The 25056-nt window shown below is 35.1% G+C and overlaps 1 protein-coding gene across 1 annotated transcript in view; it reads right to left on the bottom strand.

Moving 5' to 3' along the window:
* Positions 1-25056, bottom strand: part of pcxb (pyruvate carboxylase b) — a 374478-nt gene that overhangs the window by 171434 nt on the left and 177988 nt on the right. The window contains exon 10 of the mRNA NM_131550.2: positions 21859-22041. Within this exon, the coding sequence (NP_571625.2) occupies positions 21859-22041 (183 nt within the window). The remainder of the gene's footprint in view (positions 1-21858; positions 22042-25056) is intronic.

Raw genomic sequence — 25056 nt, forward strand, 5'->3', positions numbered from 1 at the left:
ATTCCACTGTGGAAACCCCTGATTAAAAAAAGGGACTAAGTAGAAAAGAAAATTAATGAATGACTAAATTGTAACATGTTCGATACTTGTTTGACATTGAAACAAGCAACTTTAAGGCCCAAGCTAATCAATCAGTTTTAAATAAAAAAAAATAATAAATAAATTAAAAAATAAATTAAAAAAATAAAACATTACAGGCATGCAGAAAGTAGGGCAGGGTATGGCAGGACAACATCTCATTCTCTCTTGGGGAACCACTGTAACATGTGCAACCCTAGAAGATCCTCATCAAGGGAACTTGCGTAACCATGCATTAAAATGGTGACACTATGTGAACAATATACTGACTACAACATAATTTCAAATAGAGGATGACCAACACTGGATTTTGTTATACCAATAGTTGTTGAGTTAGAATCAAAGGCCACAATTTTGATAAATCCATGTGGAGGTGAAGTGTTGGGTTAGTAGGGCCCTCCTGGTGGGAGTTACAGAGGGAAGACAGTCAAGGAGAGATACTAGATCTGCAAACCATACTTCTTGCACATGTCTACACCATGTATAGTATGAGGGGAGCTGGATGTATAAAGGAAACCTCAGCAAGCAGAGGGTGGTTACTTGAGAGGCAAACAAATCAGCTTCTTCTTGTTTAAATTTCTTCTAAAAGGACTCCACTGTATTTGGGATGAATTTCCATTCAATGGGCCTTAACCACAGTCTCAACAGGAAGTCTACTCCCATATTTATATTGCACAAAATGTAGGCTGTTTTGACTGAGAACACCTTATCCTGCTCCAGCTTGAAATGTGGCCAATCTCTTAGACAGCCCTGATGATCAACGTAAGAGACCCCCGATGAATTGTCTGACTGGAATACGTGGTGAGTTCTCAAGTGTGGAAGAAAGCGCTCAATACTAAAGGCACCACTATCATCTACATGCAGTTTGTGTGCAGTAGATAATGATTGTCTCCCGACTGCTCTGATATGGGGCGACCCCTCAGTCTGTGTGTTAAGCATCTGTGATCAGTGTAGTGCACTGACAGGATGCTCCCAACACTGGAGCAACCTTAGGACAGAAACTAGGCCTTCTTCAACTTGTCTAAGGCTTTAAGGCATTGCGGTGAAACCATGATCATAGGATCATGGGTAGAATGGGTTTTGAATTAAGTCACAGCTGAGGTCTCTGGTATATCTGACCAAGAGTTTTCACTTGTTCACAAGTTGACATTGATGAACTGGCTTGACAGAGCTTGTCTCTGTTTCTATCTAACATGCATGCATGTTGTGAAGTCCCAAAATACACCTAAAAAGAGGTGCTCTGAGCTGGAGCAAGCACACTTGCTGTACAACTGTAACCTCAGCCCTCTGAAATGTGTGGGAATAACATTTTGTTGCCGGACCACCATGCCTATGTAATGCTGAATGCATATGGCCTGAAAACATAGCATAATCAACTTTTAAGAAAATGCAAAGTGATGTATCTACTCAAAGTAAGAGAACCAATACTGTTATGCTTCACCCTCAAACTGAACCTGAGGAACTCTTTGTGTTGTATGATGAGTAAGACACACTAAGAGAAATTTGGCAGAAGTCACCATGCTGCTAGAAAATTTACTAAGGAAACCAGTCAATTAAAACTGGTTTCTGGATTTTCTTGAGTCCTGAAGTGGATCACCAGCAGCATTAACTGCCCTGTCTGAGCATTCTTAGCCAACCAGTGATGTCACTTTAAGTGGTCTAGATGGCAAAGTAGGGAACTTCACAGATTATGCCTTGAAATATGAATACAAGGCATAAAAAAAAAAAACAATTAGCTATTGTCTAAATGCTAAATAAATGCATTCTGCCTTAGGGATCTATCATGTGGACAGAAAACAGAAAAGATGGTCCTTTGTGGAGATTGAACTTGTGAAGGCAGGAGATGCTCATTGAGAATGCATTTATGGTTCAACCTCTCACTTTCCTCTCTTTTTTATTACAATGAGCTACATCATAGGTTAAAACCTAAACCAGTTCCTCATTTGAGAGAGAATTAGGTGGCAGATCCTCTTTTCCCCCATCAATTCTCATTACATCAATTTCCTTGGAGGGGGATAAATGCAGAATTGGTCCTTCGTTACGGATAGAACAATTCACAGAGCAAGATGTTGACACTTGAGAGAGTGACATGGATCTGGCAGGTGAGGGAAGAGAATGGCAGAGCCCATCTTAACATTAAAAATCAGTTTTATTTGTCAAGTGAAAAAAAATGTAAATGTTTTTGTCATAGAGATAATGTTTGCATAAATTAGACAAGATGTGACAGATGAAAATCCACACTTTGTAGATGGTGAGATCACTCTCAAAAAAAAAAAGAAGGAAAAAAAAAACTCATGGATTATGATTAAAAAAAGATAAGACTGATCATTCATGAGAACACCCTACCTATTGTATTCTTTTATAAAAGGAATATATGAAATAATAATCTGCAAATAAAAACATTTACTATATTATCCATCACCACAAGTATGACTGCCTCAGTAGACCCCTATCAAAGTGATTTATTTTTTTCATTGGTAGGTGGCCGTGCAATAAACATGCAGGGAGAACATGCAGTGGGCTGATGATTCAAGGCCCCATCCATATGCTAAGCTGTTTGGCTTTAGTGCGAGTTTGTGTGTCAAGTATCGCAGGAATAGATGCCGACACTCTTTGATGTTGGATGTTCGAAATGCCACCGCTGTCCAGATTCCCCCTGATACACTCATCCAGCCCAGTACAGCGAAACCCTTCAGATCACAGCATAAAAGCTGAAATCTACAAAAAATAAAACATTTTTATCCCTCTTTTTGGATTTCAACTCATCCTTATCCATCAGCCCACTCAGTCCTCCCTCTCTCCATCTTGACTTTTTGTTGCTGCTTTCAAAGGCGGTCACAGCAATTCCTAACCGCAAAATCCCCATTAAGCTTCAAAGCTCTGTTTACTCCTCCCTCTTAAACTTGTGCATATATGTGAGCATATGTGTGATAGATTGCTTTACTGGAAGGTGTTCCGCTGCTAAACATTACTACATAAACATACTCGAGGAGCAAATGCTAATTACTGATTAATGGGTCAATTTAGGATTTAATTTGAACTCAAGGCTTTTTCATGGGAATGCCATGGTTGTCCTAAAGGGTTAGTTTACACAAAAATGAAATTTCTCTCTAATCATTATCACAAATCATCCAGCAACATTAAATAATGTATTTTTGTAAAATCGTCACCTTAGAATTATTTTTAAAAAAAAGTTTTTGCATTTCATATAGCAGGCAGTGTGTGTGTGTGTGTGTAACATTTTATATGTAAATTAAAGTCCTAAAATGTAAGCAACCTATAAAAAACATTCCATAATGTAAATAAGTTGTCAGTTTATAAGAATATGTCAATAACTCAATTTTGACAAAAATGTCAGATAGAACCTTATAATTCTAAGGTGACGAAATGTCTCAGTGGTTCTTTGTTGCAATGAAAATCAATGGTTACCATAACTGTTTATTCACCAATATTCTTCAAAATATCCTTGTTTGTTTAGCAGAGAAAAAAGTCCTACAAGTTTGTAAGGACATTTCTCTGCCACTTTTATTACTAACAAGGTTGCAACAACAATGACAGGTTTCCCTAATACTGCCTACCGCTGGTTGCACAAATAGAGTGAAATAGAGATTTAACAGTCACAGTGCCACAGCCTTACACGCATTTTTTCCAGAGGAATCAGCCTATAAATGGCTTACTTACACTTGTCTCTGCATATTAAGTTGGAATAGAAGAAAAATGACACACTTCAGCTATAACTCTGATCCATGTGAGCATGCAGCATGTGAGATATTTGCTTCTTCTAATGTTATTCTTCAAAAAACAGCTGCTCAGAGTGTAAGACCATTACTCATATTTTCAGTGTTACTGTATCTGCCCCAAAATGAATCTCTCCCTCTCTATTCCTTTTTATCCATCGTACTGTGCCTGTTCCTCCTACTCTCATCTCTCAATTTCCCTCTTCCTCCCATTTTTCTCCCAGCTCTCTTTCTCGGCTAAGATCTTGGCTCTTTTGCTATGAATGATAGATGTATTCCTTAACAATCTTTCTCTCTGATCTTTCTGTGACGGCAACAATTCTCATCAATAATTAATATCAAAGCCTTCTGTGCACCCACCCACACACACACACACACACACACACACACACACACACAAAGCCCAAACAACTATACATTGACTAAATTTACCTAAGAACTAATTAAATGAATGCATCACTTATAGTAAGTCAATAAATGTATGAAGCATCTAGTTGAAGATTGAGTTACAATTTACAAAGGCTGAATTCTTAAACTTGAAGACTTACTTATTACAGAATGTTTCTTTAGAGACATGACTGAATGAGAGTTGCTAAACAACATAACCTGTCATCCAGTGAATAACTGGATCAATTAATCAAGCTTATTTTTTTATTAAAGGTGATTAAATAAGATTCCCAAGGGTTCAAAAAAATAAACACACACTATACTAAAGAATAATTATATTCCCTTATCGCACATTGTAAAAAAAAAAAAAAAAAAAAAAAAATCAATTTCTTTATTTCTTTATTTCTTTCTTTCTTTCTTTATTTTTTGCCCTGTAAACCTTACGGACAGCCTTAAGTTGTCAATAAAGCCATGTGAGCACATGATATGGTCTACAGTAGGGGTATAATTATAAAATCTTTACCTCAAGTATTTTCCTCCACCTAAATATAGTCTAATGCGCACATAAATATGAAATACTCTCAACAGCAATTTTAATTTCCTTTTTAGAGATTGACTGGATCAGCTTCCCTGAGGCAAGATTCTTTCTTGTTTTGGGTTCCATGAAAGAAAGTAACAAAGGTTTAGAAAAAACATGAGGATGATTGATAACAGAGCATTTGAGCACTCTGAAGTGGAAATGATTTAACAGAGAGATTGCTTGGCCATGATCACTTCGATACTGCTCCATCACAAGCGCAAAATTTAAGTGGTAAGTGGAAAACCTGGAGTGGAGCTGGAACGGAGTGATTAGAGACCACTTTTAGTGGGAGCGAGAATTGCTGTTGCTATGCCCGGCTCACACACTATGGGAAATGAAGACAGACCTTTCATTTCAGGGGAAATGAACCCTTTAAGCTCAAGTGATCATACTGATCTATTTCATGTGAGTGTTATTCTACAGTTCATTTTCTCAGCAGAGATAAGCACTTCAAGCACGGATAATGCTGCCTAACTTTCCATGAGTCTGTGTTATTGTCATACGCTGCAGTATGATTTTACAATATTTTATCTGCAAAGTTCATTGAATTCTGTGGCCTGCTTATAAGGCTTTTCCAGATAACAGTGGAAGGCAGATAATGTACAAAAGATGTGATTAGATGTGAAGGTGAAAAACAAACTGGAAATAATAGAATGTGAAAGAAAAAGTAAGTACATACAGGGACAGAGAAGACGTGGTGATTTAGAAGACCAATGCTTTAATTTATTGCTTGCTCAGTGGCCTCTATTCAAACATCTACTTTACCAGGCCCTTCCCTTCTCTTTCAGTTATTTAGACATTCCCTCTTCTCGCCTGCAGTCACCTTGATGTCCTTGTAATCAACCACAGAATTATCTCTGAAAATACTCTTGCAAACAAACACGTCACATCAAAACAAGTAAGAAATGGCTCAAAGCAAGCACTTTCTGCAAGGAAACCTTTTCAAGCATACAAGAATGCTACCTCAGCACATCTCTTTCTTTTTCTCAGGCTTTCACATGCTGCCGTCTTCACTTTCCCCACATCTCTCTGTGAGAAAAGTCACTTTTTTCTTTAAATTTGCACTTTTGTGGGAAGATCTAAGGATGACTTAAGCAACTTTCATATGTACAGAAACCCCTAAAGGCACAGTTGATCAGATCACATCAGAGGTGGCACATTCGCAAAGTGAATTTCTGTTCAAAATGTGATGATTTACAATGTGCTGCTTTCATGCTTTCAAGATGAAGTCTTTTTTTTTCATACTTACAACATTAACTCCTATTCATGTGTAATGTGCAGAGACAACTATGAGGAACCTCCTAGGCTAACTACTTAAAGAATAGCCGCGTTTCTACTATCGCACCTAAAGCAAGCGAGTTAGGGCGAGCCAAGGCCAGTCGCGTTTCCACTATCACTTCCGGGGCCTAATCTGGCCAAATCGGGGCTTTCTTGGGGCCAGCGGGCAGCCTTTTTCAGCTCGCCGAATACCTTGGGCCAAAGAGGGCCAATTGGGGCTTCGGGGCAGAGTGAAAAGAGAAGCGGAGGGCGGACACAGTTCACAGTTTTCCGATTGCACACGAGTACATGCACCAAACAAATAAATAAATAAGGGAAAGAAAACATATGCCTTAAAGGCTGGGGTCTTTTTTTCATATGATCGCCCTTATGTTTCCCTTTTTAATATAAGGCAGTTGCATAAAATAATAAAGTTTTAATTTATAAGTGACTTTTCTTTGCTGCATCCTCCTTGATGTTTCAACAACGCATAATAATCTTTACACCATATTAAAAACACAGCAGACTGTAAAGGTTTTCAAGAGTTTTTGTCAAGTTTAAAAGGTGTGTTTGAGCGCCTTTAGATGCCTGTATGTGTGTGTAAGACCGAGGAAAAGAGCGCTCCCTTCACAGTTCTGTTGATGCTGCTTTTTTCATTTTGTTATTCATTTAGGAAATAATACACAATGTGAATACAACAGAAAGACATGAAACTTTACAAATTTCGTGTCCGTTTTTTGTAGGCTCAAAACAATAGTGTCATATCTTCATAAAATAGCCTAAGGTATATTGAAATAATTTAAAGAACTACAAATATCGGATGTAATAAAATGCATTAAATAAATAAACCAATATAAAACAAACAAAAGCTAAAACAATTATGTCATATGCAATAGCCTACATGAATCAAACCGTTTTAAAGCCATATTAAACTTTCATTTTAAAAAGGCCTCTCTGAAAAAAAAAAAGATGTTTTCTAAAAACAATAAACACAGAAGAAAGTTTACAATATTATTTATTCAGTATTAAGTATAAGTTAATTAAGTCTTAATTAACAGAGAATTTCTGTGGTTTTATATTATGGATTGGTGTGCTCACTGCGCTGAGTCCCTCCGCTAGTGGCGAGACCACTCGATTTGGATGCCAACAGTCGGTCAGGGAGTAAATGAATATGATGAATGAGAACACACAGGTTGTGCGTATATACCTATAATGTTATGCTGAACAATAACAGTTCATTCGGATGTCTTTATTTGAATGGTTTCGACATGATGTCATGGGCTTTATCTGTCTGATTCCTGCTGAAGTGGGCGGGTTGTGTGACGTTTTGATTTGGGGGACGTTCTGGGGGCAGGGTTTTTGTGACGCACTGCGAGCTACTAGCCAGACAGTGGAAACACGACATGATTTCAGCCTCACTGCTCAACCTCCCGGGCGATTGGCCCGACAGTCCTGTCTCGCATTGGCCCGACAGTGGAAATGCAGCTAATGTAAACACTGTGAATGATGAGACAAAGGGCACCTATTATGCCTCTTCTTACCAGATGTAAAATAAGACTTTGTTGTCTGCAGATTGTGTCTGTTTCAGCTTAACAGTCACATAATTTATTATACCTGTTTGAAAATGTCAATATTTCAGTTAAATAAATGTAAGGTTTTTTTGTACCTGTGACTTTAAATGCTAACGAGCTAGTTCTCTTCATCCTGTAGTCTAAGTAGAGCTTGTTTAAGCATGTCTGCTTCTAAAGGAATGTCAGATGTCAGGATATGCACAAGTACAATGGCAGAGACACTCAGATACTGATAAAGCACAGACCCAGTCAAAACCTTAACGTTTAGGCTGAACCAGGTAGTTTTTTTAGACTATTTAATTTCTTTATTTATCCTTTTTGTGACAATGAATGAGCCACACACAAATGCCCTTACAAAATTCACTGTGTGCTATTAAATGGCCATGACACCTCCACTTCCGGTGCAAGTCTACCTCAGAATTAAAAATAAAAATAAAAAAATTGCATCATAATAGGCGTGGTGCTCCACGATTAAAGGCATGAGTGGGTGTGGCCAGCAGAGCAGGGGAGAAGTAGGGGAGTGAACAACTATTGGTCAGTCGGCTGACAAAATGAGACACAAACAGTGAGGAGACGCATGATTTTATAGTTTACAAAGTTAAAATGCAAAGAAATCAACAGTTATTTAATGCCCTGCTACATTTTTCATTTGTAATTTCATAGAAACATAACCACAATTTTTATCATCATAAAGATAATCGTGTTCAGATAAACACTATAAATGAGGACTTCTCCCTCAATGCCAAGGTCTGAATGCAGACTCAGTGCAGCAGGTCTCTTGCCCCGCCTATTTTAACCATTAGCACTGCGGGTAATCTGGAGGATTTAGGCCAGTGGTTCCCAAGCTTTTTCTCTGGGGCCCCCCCACATGAACATATACAAACATTGGAGCCCCCCCACCATATAAATACACACGCACACACACATATGTACTGTGTATATATATATGCATGTATGTATACATATATGTATATATGTATATATATATATATATATATATATATATATATATATATATATATATATATATATATATATATATGTGTGTGTGTGTGTGTGTGTGTGTGTGTGTGTGTATAATATGAACAGAAAATATAAATTAATCGGTTTTAACTTGTCTTGGACTTCAATAAAACCAAAATTTAGGTCGGCTTTGTCATACTGTCTAATCTTTTTCTTCGCCTCTAAAGAATCACTGCATTTACGTTTCTCTGCCATTTTTGTTTTGATTTTGCCTTTACGACACGTTGACAAGCCAAGTTGCTTGAGTGAGCAAAATTTAAATAATTATTTAAAGTTATTTATTTTAATTATTTTTACTATTATGTTGGAATTTTAAACATGTGTTTATAGAATTTTTTTGGTACTTAAAAATACATATATAATAGTAGGGCTGTCCGATTTTGGGAAAAATCATAATCACGATTATTTTGGTCATAATTGTAATCACAATTATTCAAAACGATTATCAGTTGAAGTCAAAATTATTAGCTCTTCTGAGATTTTTTTAAATAAATATTTCCCAAATTATGTTTAACAGAGCAAGGAATTTTAACAGTATTTCCTATAATATTTTTTCTTCTATTTGTTTTATTTTAGCTAGAATAAAAGCAGGTTTAAATATTTTGAAACCAATTTAAAGTCAATATTATTAGCCCTGTTAAGCAATATATATTTTTGATTGTCTGCAGAAGAAACTACTGTCATACATTGACTTGCCTAATTACACTAAGCCTTTGAATTGCACTTTAATCTGAATGTTTGTATTTTGAAAAATATCTAGTAAAATATTATGTGCTGTCATCATAGCAAAGATAAAATAAATCAGTAATTAGAAATTAGATATCAAAACTATCATGTTCAGAAATAAGTTAAAAAAAGAATCTTTCCATGAAACAGAAATTGGGGAGGAAAATGGTTGCTAATATTCAGGAGGGCTAATCTGACTTCAAGTGTATACATACAGTTATTTTCCACCCTGCAAAGGAAAGAGAAATAAATACAATAACATAAAAATATTAAACAAACTGTGCTTTAAGCATCTTCACTGTAAGAAAAACACTTAAGCTACAGCAGTCCTTCAGTCAAGAGCAGCGAGGGCTTTCTCGTTGTTTGATTAATAATGATAAAAACAGGTGACAGAAGGATTATAGCGCGCTGTCTCTTTAATAGTTTCTCTTTCACGTCTTTTGATCCTCAACTCGTTTGTTTATTACACAAATCAGGGTTAATATAAATAATCACTAAACACCGCGTTTTGACACCTATTTGACACCTATTTGACCAAAAGCGCTCACGTTAAGATGACTTTAGATGTCTGCGCTCCTCTGCTCGTCTCAGTGTGTGAATGAGAGCGAATGCTGACCCGCCGCATGCTTCCTCTGCGCACACACATAAGCACGCGCTCTTTCGCGCTTTTAAGAGCAACATCACGTGTACAACTGGAAAGTGGCGGTATATGATGCAATAATCATTTATCTCGATTAATGCTCTTTTATAATCGTTTGAAGCCGAAATTTTTATGCCTTTTTCTACCTTAACAATTATCCTCTCCCGCGCCCCCCTTGTGAACTTTGGTGCCCCCCTTAGGGGGGCGCGGACCCCAGGTTGGGAACCACTGATTTAGGCAAACACAGCAGCACGGCGATGTGTTTAAAATGTGAACGAACTTCACTGATAAAAGACAAAGTCCGTCATTCTCCGCCATACTCGTACTGCTCTTCCGACATAAATGCTTGCTGCACACAAACAGCTTTGCTGTATCGGCCCTGACAGGATCGTGGGGAAAAACAGGCAACAAACCCCATGGATCAAGGACACAAACACATACGACCCTTCATGAACGCTAAATACTGTGTGCAGTGGATCCGTGGATGCGGTCTCACTCAGTCATCAACATAGGATCTCACAGCTTGGCACAATACAGGTCTGCCTTGCCTTCAGAAAGAATGCACAGTCATGAATAATTAAGCAGCCGGCTCTCCTCATAGGATAAGAAAAGTCTGCTATGAATGAGAAACCAACGCGTCATCTTTGCACTTGCAGTTTTGCGCTACGTCACTAAGTTTGATCCCGCCTCAAAAATCATTTTAAACCCGGAAGATGAAATTATCTAACAGCTCAAATTGAGCTAAAAGCTCAAAATTATCCAGTTTTCCCCACAAATAAAGTTGAAAGGTGTTAACATTGTCTTTACTGATGCTCAACACACACAAATCTGTTAAAATCACAAAAAAGTACTCAAGGGTTTCTTGAACCTTTAATAAACACACGCACGCATGCACGAACACACGCACATACGCATGCACGCACTCACACACACACGTATACAGCCATGTATATATGTATATGCACAATTTGGGACAATATGGAAAATGAAAATAAATATAGAAATAGTATTGATTTCTTAATTTACTTTGACTTGTATTTCATTGCAACCAATACAACAGACGTGTTTATTGGGATTTTTATTATTTTTTATTCTCAAAATATACATTTTCCAGTTTTGGTTCTTGCATAACATTTCAAAAAAGTTGGGACAGAAGCAATTTAGGGCTAGTAATCAGGGTAATTTTAAAAGGTCTAAAAAAGGTCTAGTCCTTTAGGAGTAAAGATGGACAGAGGATCGAAAGTTTGCCAACAAATACTTGAAAAAATTATTAAAGTATTTAAAAATAATGTTCCTCAAAGAAACATTGGAAAACATTTGGATATTTCACCTTAAAACGTGCATAACATCAATAAAAAAAATTCAAGGAGTCTGGAGGAATTTCAGTGCGTAAAGGACAAGAGCACAAACCTAAGCTGAACTACTGTGATCTTCAATCCCTCAGGCAGCACTGGACTCAGGACTACTTTGGCAAAACTTTGTTAAGTACCACAATAAATAGTTACATCCACAAATGGCATTTGAGAAAGTACTGTGCCAAAAAATAAAATCCTATGTTAACAGTGTCTACAAGTGCCGTCAACTTCTCTAGGCTCAAAGGCATCTGGGATGGATCATCACACAGTAGAAACTGTCCTGTGGTCAGACAAATCAATATTTCAGTTTTTTTTTTTTTTTTTTTTTTTTTTTTTGGAGAAATGGACGACACATGCTCCGGAACAAAGAAGAAAAACACAATTTGGACTGTCAGCAATAAGTAAAAAAACACCAGAATCCAGGTACTTGACTGGCCTGCCTGCAGTCCCGACATGTCAGCAATAGAGAGTGTGTAGTGCATTTGGAAGTGCAAAATGCTACAATGAAGACCCTGTAATGTTGCCCACCTTCAGAAATGTTTGCAGAAAGAATGGGACAAAATTACACCTGAAACATTTCATCACTTGGTGTTGTCTATCTACCCAATTTACCTGTAGCGCATGTCTTTGGACTGTGGGGGAAACCGGAGCACCTGGAGGAAAACCCACAAGAATACAGGGAGAACATGCAAACTCCACACAGAAACGCCAAGTGACCCGACCGAGGCTCGAACCAGCAACCTTCTTGCTGTGAGGCAACAACACTACCTGCTGCGCCACTGCGTTACCATATATATCTCTAAAATTATTCATTCTGCTTCTCTTTGGCTGCACTATAGTATATGTTCTTTATTATGTTTGTGTACTTGTAATTGAGTAAATTATAATGTAAAAATTACATAAAAAATGAAATTAAGCAAAAAAAAAAAAATTTCAGGTTTAGAAAGGTGAAGTTAATTCTTATAGCTTATTTCTTATAGTAATTAAAGATAACAACACAGTTAACAGTTATATCTTGGAGTTAATGTTTATTTTGTATGTTTTATAATGTAACACAGGGGACAATTCCTAAGATTAAGTTGCTTATTAGCATGCCTATCATTAAAATATTTGATGTACATTACTGTACAATGCATGGTCATATTCTATATTCTCAATCCTACTAAAATATCTAAATCTAACCACTACCTTACTAATTTGTAATGCACAGCAAATTTGATATTTACCGAGGCTGTCATCAAATTAAATGTAACATATAGACTGCTGCCTAGATATTGCAAACTAATTAAACATGTTTCAATAAATCTGAACACTATTACCATTCATTCAACATGCTAGTGTAATAATGACTGGTTATATAACCAAAAGCAAATACATCTAAAGTCTGCATAATACATTTATTTAAATTTCAGGAGTTAGCACTGAATTTGCTTTGAACTTTATTGCTCTGGAGTGCTTTGGCATCTACAGGTCTAGCTCCCACCCATTACAAACCCCCCATAAAAAAAAAAACGAAAAAAAAAAACAAACAAACAAACAAACAAACAAAAACACTGCATCTTAAAGAGATGTGTTTGTTGGTGACAGTTGCTATGGGCATTATCATCTCACACGTCATTTACAGTTACCATCTCTCCCACTGTGTTGCTCTCTTAGCTGTTCTGCCACCTTGTTCACCCCCTTCCTCTTGTCCCCCATTCATTCCACCCTTCAAGCACACGCAATGCATTTTTTCTGACAGTTTTCAGGTCAGTATGATCTGGTATTCAGACATTTTGTCTATGAAGCTAACGAGTGCAAAGAGAGATTTCACTGGTAAAGTACTGCAGGAGGAAGAATTCATTCTGGATAATTGGATGGTGTCTGAACGTCAGATGAAACTAGCTCTACTCTGCCAGTTCTGTGTGACCTGTGAAAAATTTTATGATGACAAAAGAGACTTCTGGGGATTTTAGATATGAACATTTTGGGCATTGAACAATCCAGTCATCTGCATAAAAAAAAAAAAGAAACTGCTTAAGTAGCAGCTTGACTATGGAACACGGTCAACATTAAATCAATTATTCATTTTTAAAAGAAAAACAGAGTATATCATATTCACCCTATTTTTCATATCGTGCTCTCATAATCTCTAATAAAAAAAAAATTATAAAAAAAACATCTTGGATACGAATGTAACAGATGTTGAGGGAGGAACCTTGGGCATAGCTAGATGTGGCTGCACATGCAGATTACACTAGACAAATTCATAAGCATTTCATCGGCTCATTTTCATACAATTCTGTTTCACCCAACATTATTTTATTGTTTGAACTGTTGTTTTGCTAGGAAATACATTAATCATAAAATAAAATTACTGTAAAACATGTAAAAGCTCACTTACTTAATTTAATATTGGTCAGTTGCCAATGTAACGAATTCAACGATTCAAAAGGCAGTGTGAACCAATTAGACCAAATACAATTACATGAACAGAAATCTTAAATTAAAATTGAGAAATGTCAGCACGGATAAAATTATTGCTGTTTGTTACGAGGAAATTAGTTTTGCCTTTTTTTTCCTATTTTTTTTTTTTTTTTTATGAAACGTGTATGTACACATGATGGCAGAATCGTTTGAGAAACTGGATTAAAATCTCAAACCGTAGAGGAAAAACATTCTTTACTAATTCAAAAATGCACTTTAGACGTATTAACAAACCTTTTTTTTATTTTTATTTAAATGTAATACGTAGAGTATGTGATGACAAAACAGACTCTGTATTATTTCACTGCATACATGAATTCATCAACAGTAACCCCAACAATGCTATAGTAAAGTGAACTATATAGTGACAATATATAGTGTACAATATAGTAACAAAATAGTGTCCTCATGTCTAGACTACACAGACTAGAGGGTAAAAAAAAATCCCTGTTGGCACCACTTCCAATGACACCTGATGTTCTTTTTTTTTTTTTTTCCTCCAAGAACTTTAGTAAGTACAAAACTATAGAGATTAGAGATTATAGATATATAGAGATTAGTCCTTTACCATGACACTGGGGATCAATTACAATTCCATTTTATACCCCTTCCCCTTGATCTTTGAAACAAAGTGTAAAGGGTAATGGATATAAATATTCCCCTAATAAATGAAAAAAAACACTATTTTCAGTTGAAACTAGAAGTTTACATACACTCTGTATAAAGGCACATAAAAATAATAATAATAATAATAATAATAATAAAAATAAAATAAAAAACATTGGATGTTTATGTGAATAAACCTTTTCTCTTTTAGGTAAGTTATGATTATTAATTTTGTTTCTGTTATGCTTATAAGCAGAATAATGAGAGATATTTTTGAGAAATTGTTAACTCTTGAAAGTCAAGTTTATATACAATAAGATTATTACACCTCTGAAAAAGCTCAGATCATGCTGTCAAGGTTTTGGAACTTTAGGATTGGCTAATTGACAACATTTGAGTTAATTTGAGGCACAACTGTAGAATAGTATTTAAGGAAAACCTCAAAAACACTGCTTCCTTGTGTGACAACATGGGAAAATCAAAAAGCCAGAATCAACAAAAAAGCCAGTGTTTAATTAGCAAAATTACACTGGGGAAATATTCGTTTTTGGAGACATGTCCTGCACTGTAAAAAATAAACCTTATTTCACAGGTAATTGTCTGTATTTTTTACAGAATTTTTTAGTTTTTTCATTATACAGTGAAATACTTGTTGTTTTACAAATAATTTCTGTAATAAAAATACTACATTAAATTTACAGTTATTGTTTGTATTTTGGTATTACATTCTTTTTATGTTTTTTAAAGGAAATGCTCGGCGGCTCCGACTCGGCATCGGCGAGTGTTATCCGGGCCGAGTGCGGCCCGCAGCTCACTCGCGCACATGCGGTTGTGATGCGGCTGTACAGCACTGGCCCGTTCCGGCCCGAGTCTGTCTGTAGAGTCCGGGCCGCTTCTGGCAAGGACTCGGCTGATGGCAACCGATTAAATTCTTATTTTATCTAGTAATCTGTTAGCTCCACGTTTAATGATAATTTGAGAAAATATTCATGGTAGGACAGCAACAAAAATATTATATTTAACAAGAATATTTAGTGTGGATGGTCTAAATGTTTAGACGCAAACAAAACAATGCTATTTATAAATGGATTATATATATCATCTAGAGAAAAACAGTTAAAAAATGCGCTTATTTTGAGACGGCACGCCCCTGTGCCGACTGTTTTTTTAAAGCAGAAGGTGGTTTCATAAGAAACACATGTAAGAGTAGATGAGATAAATCCAGCTGCAGAAACTCAGTAAAGCAGTAAACTCCTGATCCAAACTCCAATCCAGGCGGTGGCGGTAATGCTCCAAAAAGCTGGTTGCCGACCGCCATGAAGATCACAGGAAGAATAAGAAGTTTGTTTGGTTTTTCAAAACTTTCACGTGGATTCCGGTCAGAAAGGTAAGGTTTTTAGTGCTTGTGTACTGTATACTTTGTGAATTTAGAGCTTAAAAGATTTTTCCACAGTGTTTAGTTGTAATAGTGTTTAGTAATTTAAAACAATTTTATACGAAATGTAGCTTGCTTTAAGAAACACGACTGGAGCTAATGTAAGTTATGTTAGCGCTAATGTTACAAACACGTCTGAAGGTTCCTGTTCCTTTAACACAATGCTAGACTGTAACGTGTTTATTAACTGACAACTATTTTAATTGTTTTAAAGAAACATTAAACGGATTGGTGTGTAAGCTAACTTTACGTTAAAGAAAGTTTCTGTAGACGAATCCATTAACACTAACATGGCAAAACATGTGCTTTTAATTCATATGTGTTAGCCTATGTGAATCAATTATATCTTTTGTTCAAGCTGTAATGTTCAGTTAATGTAAAACTGAACGTCTTAAAGCAGATTTTGATGTTTTTTTTTTTGTTTTTTTTTTTTGTTATTGACAAAAATTCTGATTCTGATAAATTCGGATTTAAATGAATGGGTAACAATATTTGTTGGTTAAGTCTTATTGTTCTTGTTTAGCAAAGGTTAGTGAGGTCATTTTGCAGCACATCACGACCAAAGATGCCAATGGCACACTCTTATGAACATGTGAATAGACATATATAGTTAGGTGCTTAGGGTCCATTATAAGCTGTAAACTGCTGATACATTTTCAACATAGATTGAGCTTTTCACACTTTACATTACTAATTGCTTCACAAACAGCTGAAATGGTTTATTGTTATTGGCTATTATCATCATCATCAAACATTTTTCACAATGGTAGGTTAACCTTCATGGGTACAGAACAATGCATGTGCTTGACCATCTTACAAATCTATGTCTCAGATTCATAAGGCTGTCACTCTGCATGAATCTACTAATAAATCTTGTGCAACCTTCAGTGTACTGATTATTTACACTATAGGTATTATAGGTATTAATTAACTTTGATAGTATTTTAGGATTTGAACTTTTCTATAAGGGAGGTTAACAACAACTGTGATTTCTGACTGATAGACAGATCAGGACGATGATCGCCCGTCATACACCTAAAGAAAGAACAGGTTTGTTTGCAATTATTTAAAACACATACTGTCAACATAATGTCATTGATCTATTACAACCAGCGAGTTTTGCCCTGGCACTATAATAAAAAAGTGATGTTTTGTTTTGTAAATGTATCTGATCAAGGGACATTAAAGACAACTATACCGTGATGAAGAAAGATTACTTGGAACAAAGAGGCTGGATAAAAGGCAGGTATGAAGATTTCAGAAATAAATGCAGCACCACAAGTACCATCACCATCAATGACTATGTCAGAAATCTTAAGACCACCATCAAGATGCACAAATACTGTACATTCCAGTACACCTATGAGCATTTACAGTCCTTGTTCTAGTGCAGTTGGAGATCAAGACAGAACTTATTGCAACTCGTCATGTCTTTGTAAGAAATCAAGACATCACTAAACTTGTAAAGGCTTAATGCAGCTAGAAAATAAAGATCAACTAGAGAATATCAGTAGTGTCTAACCCACTGTTGTATTTACACAAGTTGTATGAGAATAAGCTACAGGTTGATTTTTACTAATTTGTTATTTTTCTTTTTTAGCAGGACTGAATGAAGATTTAAAATCACACAACGTCATAAAGCAGCAGCTGGGCCTGAATCTCATAAACCAGCAAAACCAAAACAGACGTGATGAAATTCCAGATGTAAACACATTTGACCTTCCTTTGTCCAATTTTACTTGGAAAAGCTTAAATCAACTAAAGGAGCAGCCCGAACAAATGAAGAAACTGGTAAGTTCAAGCTCTTGCTAATTTCAAAGTGTTTTAAGTTTATTTGTTTTATTTATTTATTTGTTTGTTTGTTTGTTTGTTTTTTGCTTTGTAGGTAGGCTACTTTGGAATCATTGGTGTTTTGCACTAAGCAGTTGGCCGTATCCTGGAAAAGCTTTTGGTTAACTCCTTGGCTAAACAAATTAACTGGAGCGGGCCAAATTAAAAAGTGGCCTTTCATGCACTCCTCCTTAATACTGTCGGAGTCAGTAAGTTGGTTTTGAATATACATTTTAATACAATTAGGAGCCGTTTCATCTGTGCATTTCTTTGAATTATTAACCAGTGGAACAAAAAAATCTATATATAGTCCCATTTAGGTTTTACTTATATGAGAGCAAGCATCTTTCTTTTATTTTTTTAACATTAGTACTTGTTCATTACTAATTATCTGTTTATCTTTTAATCACAGATGCAGTGAGGACAAATGTCTATACTACGACACTGATAAAGAGATTGAAAAATGCATTACATGGTGGCTACAACTTGCTCCTGACAGGGATGAAGGAAGGAAGAAGAGAAAGCTAATGTGTCAACTGTCTACATCACTATTCTATTCTGTTTTATTTTTAAACAACATTTTAAGTGTATTAAGATGTTCCCTGATACTTGAGCAATTTGTTTCTTTTCATATATATATATATATATATATATATATATATATATATATATATATATATATATATATATATATATATATATATATAAATATATATATATATTTATTATTTTAATGTTTTATTAAAAAATGTTTCAAGATGTTTCTTGACAGTTCTTTTTACAATTTTGACTTGTATATTTTACGGATTGTCATAGGTATTTCTAAGATGTTTCTTGCTATATCTTAAATTGATTTCTATATTCAGGTTTATATAACATTTTGCTGTTTCAAGATGTGTCTTGTACAATTTTTTAAGTTCATGTCTATTGGGAAAACAGGGTTGTTTTAAAAACTTGTGTATGTGTGCAATTTCAGATTTTTTTCTTTAAGTCTTCCTGTGTGTCTTTATGTTTTTATTGTTGTTTTAATATTGATATTCTTTTGCACTACAAAATTATTTATTCAATTTTAGTACAATTTGTTTTTCTTGCAATCAATAAACGTTTATCATGTATTTATTTTATCCTTTGTCTGATTTTTTTCGTTATAGGATATGTATGCAGTTTGCATTTTATTCAGAGGTTAAACACAGTGCCTATACTTTCTTTTTACATTATAGCCTGCGTTTGCTGTTATATAAATTCAAATGGTTGTTATATCAAGTATCAATGTAATACCAAAAGGTTTTTTTTAAGGTATATAATACTGAGTCGCGCCAGCTCTGGGCTGCAGCCCACATTTCACTCGGACCGATTACGGCGCAGATGCGGCCCGATTGATTCAGGTCGGAATCGGACAGCGAGTCCACAGGCCCGAGTACGGCAGCCAGACTCGGGCCGAGTGGTAAGTCTCCGGCAGGCGACAATCTAGCTGGAACTGAGTGTATTTTGCCATAAGTGATAACATGTATAAGTATGGTAATAATCTGTATAACTACCATAATAACTTGTATAATTACATATATAACTTGTATAATTAAAGTAATAACATGTATAATTACAGTAATAACCTGTATAACTACCATAATAATGTGTATAATTACATAAATAACTTGTATAATTAAAGTAATAACATGTATAATTACAGTAATAACCTGTATAACTACCATAATAATGTGTATAATTACATAAATAACTTGTATAATTAAAATAAAAACATGTATAATTACAGTAATAACCTGTATAACTACCATAATAATGTGTATAATTACATAAATAACTTGTATAATTAAAGTAATAACATGTATAATTACAGTAATAACCTGTATAACTACCATAATAACTTGTATAATTACATAAATAACTTGTATAATTACAGTTAAAACATGTATAATTACAGTAATAACCTGTAACTGTAAAACAGAAAACTACTGTTTTTTAACAGTTTATCTACATCTTTTATTCTAACAGTTTTTTTTCTGTATTTTTACTGTTTTTTTCTGGCGCCCCTGCTGCCAGAAAATAACCGTTTTTTTACGGGGATTTTTTTTACAGTGTGTGGTCTGATTGAACTAAGATTGAATTGTTTGGCCATAATGACCAATGTTACGTTTGAAGGACAAAGGGGAAAGCTTACAAGCCTAGGAACACCATCTCAACTGTGAAATATGAAGGCAGCAGCATCATGTTGTGGGGCTGCAGCAGGAGGGACTGGTCCACTTCGCAGCATAGATGGCATCATGAAGAAAGAACTTTATGTAGAAATTCTGAAGCAACATCTCAAGACATCAACCAGGAAATGAAAACTTGGCCACAAATGGGTCTTCCTAACAGACCATGACCCTAAGCATTCTGCCAAATTAGTTATAAAGTGCTTTCAGGATAACAGAGTGAATGTTTTGGAGTAGCCATCACAAAGCCCTGATCTCAATCCCATAGAAAATTTGTGGGCAGAGTTAAAAAGGCTTGTGCAAGCAAGACAGCCAACAAATCTGACTCAGTTACACCAATTGTGTCAGGTGAAATGGGACAAAATACATTCAAACTATTGTGAGTAGACTGTGGAAGGATACCCAAAACATTTGACCAAAGTTATAGTTTAAAAGCAAGGCAAAAAATATCCAAAAAATGTATGTAAACTTTTGACTGTATAGAAATTTATAGTAATAATAAAATATAAAAAAAGTCTCTGAAAAAGTCTAGAAAATGTAAATGATTAAGTTAATTCTAACGGATCTAAAATAGTAAACACTTGTATGTAAACTTCTGGTTTTAACTGTACATGCACACATCATCACCAGGTCTAGCACCAAGACCGTTGATACAGGGTTTGCATATATTTCACGAAGCATGTAACTGGGTAACACTTTATAATACCATACACTATTAATCATTTATTAAGCATTAGCAAATAGTTAATTCATTATTTGTTAAACAATAACTCTATTTTATTTTGTTAATACAGCTACCAAGGCTATTATTGCAATTATTATATTATTTTGCAGTGCTGATTATAAGGGACTATCGCTGTCAACTAGCAGTAGTAGTGGACCGAAGATAAAAGACATTATCTTGTATCTTGCATGTCATGCAGACTTTAAGAAATATCCCAATAGACTAGACTGACTGGCGAATCATGAGCATTTATTACTTAACAGTGGATTAATCTTGATTATTCCAGAAGACTCCTGGCACAAAATTACAGCCAACTGAGAGCTAAGGCTCTTATGCAAAATGCTGTGGGGCATGTGATAAACTGGCATGACTGCAATAACAACAAAACAACAGTGACTAATAAATTAGTTGAGTCACCAAGCCCTTCTTTTAAATAATATCAACACACTGACAGCTACTTAACCTTTTGATTTTCACTGCTTCAATTATGTTCCTGGCTTTTTGTTTGTTTGTTTGTTTGTTTGTTTTAACATTCTAACCTATGAATAAAAGGTCAACCAGACAATATACAGCAATAATAAGTTGTTAAAATAAATTGTGCTTTACATACTACTCATCATATGTGCTGTGACTGGTTGTGGTTTTGTGACCCTAAAAAGGATTTTTGCTTTGTATTTGGACAGACAATTCTATTTTGATGTACCTTATTTTCTGTCAACCAGGCCTGATTATTAGTCAATGTTTTTATTTATTTTATTTTATTTTTAAAAGCCCCTTCCTCTGTAATATCAGTATGAGTTTGACTACTGTTGGTTGAGACAGTGTCAGATCGCTATAAAAAGAAGCTTTTATGTTTTAGGAACCTGTGATCCCTTGAGCTTCTGTGGAATTTATGAAACAGCGACACTGTCAAAGGCCTTGTCTGATACAAAAGTAGAAGTTTTAGAACTCAGGAAGCCTCAAAGCCTAAATGTGTACTCAGTTGACTCAGGTAAACATAACATTCAACACAAAATGCACGAAAACAAACATTTTAGGTAAAAACTCATATGCAATACTTTAATGTATAGAACCCTTAACTTATGACCAAGAAGGTCTGTAATTCCTGGAGAAAACTTTTTTTATGTTAAGTCTCAAATATGATCATAAATGAAAAAAAAAAAAGGGTTCTTTCGGCACTAAAACAGTTCAAAAACATCCAGCATTGCTACTAACACTGAGGCATGCACTTACCTTAACACCACGAACTCTGAACTCGGTTAGTGCTCTGTGCATTTTGGTTGCAGCGGTGGGAAGGTCTTTGCCACTGGCTATGACTTTAACCAACAGTGAGTCATAGTGAGGGGATATGATGGCGCCTTGAAAGGCAGATGCACTGTCTAGCCGTATGCCCATACCCTCTCCACTGCGAAACACCTGTTAAATGATGGCAGAGAAAAGGAATAATTTATGAGCAATACTGACAGAATTAGGATGTGAGTGTTAATATATGCAACAATGTGGTTATAGAACATAGTCTTGACATATGGCCTGAGGAATAGGGATTTTGAATAGGTCAGACTGAAAATGACGATGTGAAAAACTTCAACACTTCAGCGAGAACTCTGATCTTTTTGAATAAAAATGAAAAAGACTGTAGTAAATTTAAACATTTACACTGAATGTATATGAAGACACAGCAAGATAGGCAGGCATGCAACTAGATGGATGAATGGGTGAATGGACAGACAATGTGAATTCCTGCTTTTGAAAGGCTAGTATCCTGCAGGGTTTATCTCCAGTAAGATTCACCTCAGTCTTGCCCCAGAGTAAAGGAACCAGTGTCGATTTAAAATGCTCAGCGACATCAGAAAACTATACATGCTCAAGCTGTCAAAATGAACATAAAATGAGGTATGAGATGTGCAAAATGTGTGACTCCAAACTGAACAGATTCAGTGCTGTTTACTTTTTAATAACAAAAAGACAAAGTTTACAGCTTGCCATATAACCCCACTACACTGTAAAACAGGCTGCCCAATTAATGTAAACCAATATTTGTGTATTGTAATAGTAATGCATGGATCTCACCCTCACACCTTTCAAATTGTCCTACATTTTAAATGTCGTCTGCTATCCCACAATAGATAAGTAACCAGATACACATCATTTCACCAACACCTGTTTGTAGATATCTTGAGTATAACACCTGGATTAATAGGTCTAAAATGTTTGTTAAACTGAATGTCAGCGATTTATAAAACATTTCTATTCAAAGATATCTCTTCGTTCGACACAGTGGCGCAGTGGGTAGCACGTTCACCTCACAGCAAGAAGGTCGCTAGGTTGCTGGTTCGATCCTTGGCTCAGTTGGCATTTCTTTGTGGAGTTTGCATGTTCTCCCTGCATTCACGTGGGCTTCCTCTGGGTGCTCTGGTTTCCCCCACAGTCCAAAGACATGTGGTACAGGTGAATTGGGTAGGCTAAATTGTCCGTAGTATATGAGTGTGTGTGTGTGTATATGTTTCCTAGAGATAGGTTGAGGCAGGAAGGGCATCCACTGCGTAAAAACTTGCTGAATAAGTTGGCGGTTCATTCTGCTGTGGTGACCCCGGATTAATAAAGGGACTAAGCCAACAAGAAAATGAATGACTAGTTGAAACTAAAGATGAAACTAGTGAAATGCTCAATCATTTAGTTGAAAGAGAGGTATATTTTTCATCAGGAATCCTTGATAAATAGAAAGTTTAAAAGAGCAGCATTTATTTTGACGTCTTTACTGTGATTTTGAATTTAATGTGATCTTGCTGAACAACAGATGAATAAAGGTGAATAAAAAAATCATTGCATGCAACACAGTCTCAAGCTTTTTTTTTCCCCACAATATTTACTCTATCTGTGCTGTATCCACGATTGATGATAGGCAGAAACTGAATTGGAGTCAATTTAATGTCTGTGTGTTTGTTTTATGCCTATGATGAACTGTCCATCTGCAAAGCAATTTTGCAATCATTTTTGTACATAGTCAGAGGAAAAAACAAACAAATATTTTTCTCTGTACAAAGACATTTTTCTGTTTACCTTATCTAAAACTACATTTTAGTATACTTGCACACCATGTCCTAACAACACATGACATAACAAAACTCCAGCAAAAAGCAATTTGTCTGTCCACACCAGACACAACACAACAGAAGTATTTAAAAACCAGTCATTCAGAAGCACAAAAAAACTGCACTGCACTTCCAACCAATTGCACAGGTTTCTTACCTAATTAATAAATACTAAACCTCATTAAACCTCATCATTAAAAGCCTATGCTCAGCGACTAATGTTTTTGGTTTGCACCACTGGTTTGAGTCATGGTCTATCATCCATTTTTTTTTTTTTTTTTTTTTTTTTTTAAGATCTGAGATAAACTATATGCTGGCACTTCAGTATCAGAGTTTAAATGTCAAGTAAAATGGTATTCAACTCACATTGGTTGCATTTACACCGAATAAAGCACACATTCAGCACACAAGGAAGTCATTGTCAAGAGTTTAAACTATTGTTTCAGTTGCAGCATCACAGAAATAGACACTGTTTTAAAATGTTTTACGTTTAATTTTTATGAAAAATATATTTATAATGTGTTGCAGCATCAAGTTGTGTGTAGTTAGGACACAGTGTGAGTTGCTGACTGATGTTTTAACCTTTTTTTTTCTCGCTGGAAGGACTTGAAAATAGAAGATGCTTTCTGCTTTTTCTTATAATTTTTTTCAGTTTTAATATTATTATTTTTTATTATTGGTTATCAAGTGGGGTATATATATATATATATATATATATATATATATATATATATATATATATATATATATATATATATATATATATATATATATATATATATATATATATATATATGCAGTATAATATCTAAAATATAAAAAAATATATATGTTTGAAGTCTACACATATAATCAGAAAGAATTTACAGTTAAAGGGATAGTTTAACCCAAATAAATAAATAAATTAATTAATAAATTAATTAATTAATTAATTAAATATATGGTCATTATTTACTCACCCTTACTTCTGTTAAACACAAAGGAACATATTTTGAAGAATGCTGAAAACCTGGAATCATTGACTTGCATAGTATTTCAAATCTCTTTAATAGCATCAATGAACATTGTTACTCAATATAGTATATGTATGGAAAGAATACAATGAAACATTTCATGAGTAATGTTATATTTTATAATATTTGTGTATATATCATACAGTGTTATTATCACTGATTCTGGCCAATTAGAAATTTGCTGTATCATATTCAATGCTTGGGGGAAATTGTATGACTGAGCAAGCCAATTTACAACCTATTCGGATGTACAAAGAGACTATGCCTGGGTTTCATACATCTGAATTTTTTACTGTGTACGCACATTTACAGCTTTGTGTGTAAGC

Source organism: Danio rerio, chromosome 7 (assembly GCF_049306965.1).
Source record: "Danio rerio strain Tuebingen ecotype United States chromosome 7, GRCz12tu, whole genome shotgun sequence".
Taxonomy (NCBI): domain Eukaryota; kingdom Metazoa; phylum Chordata; class Actinopteri; order Cypriniformes; family Danionidae; genus Danio; species Danio rerio.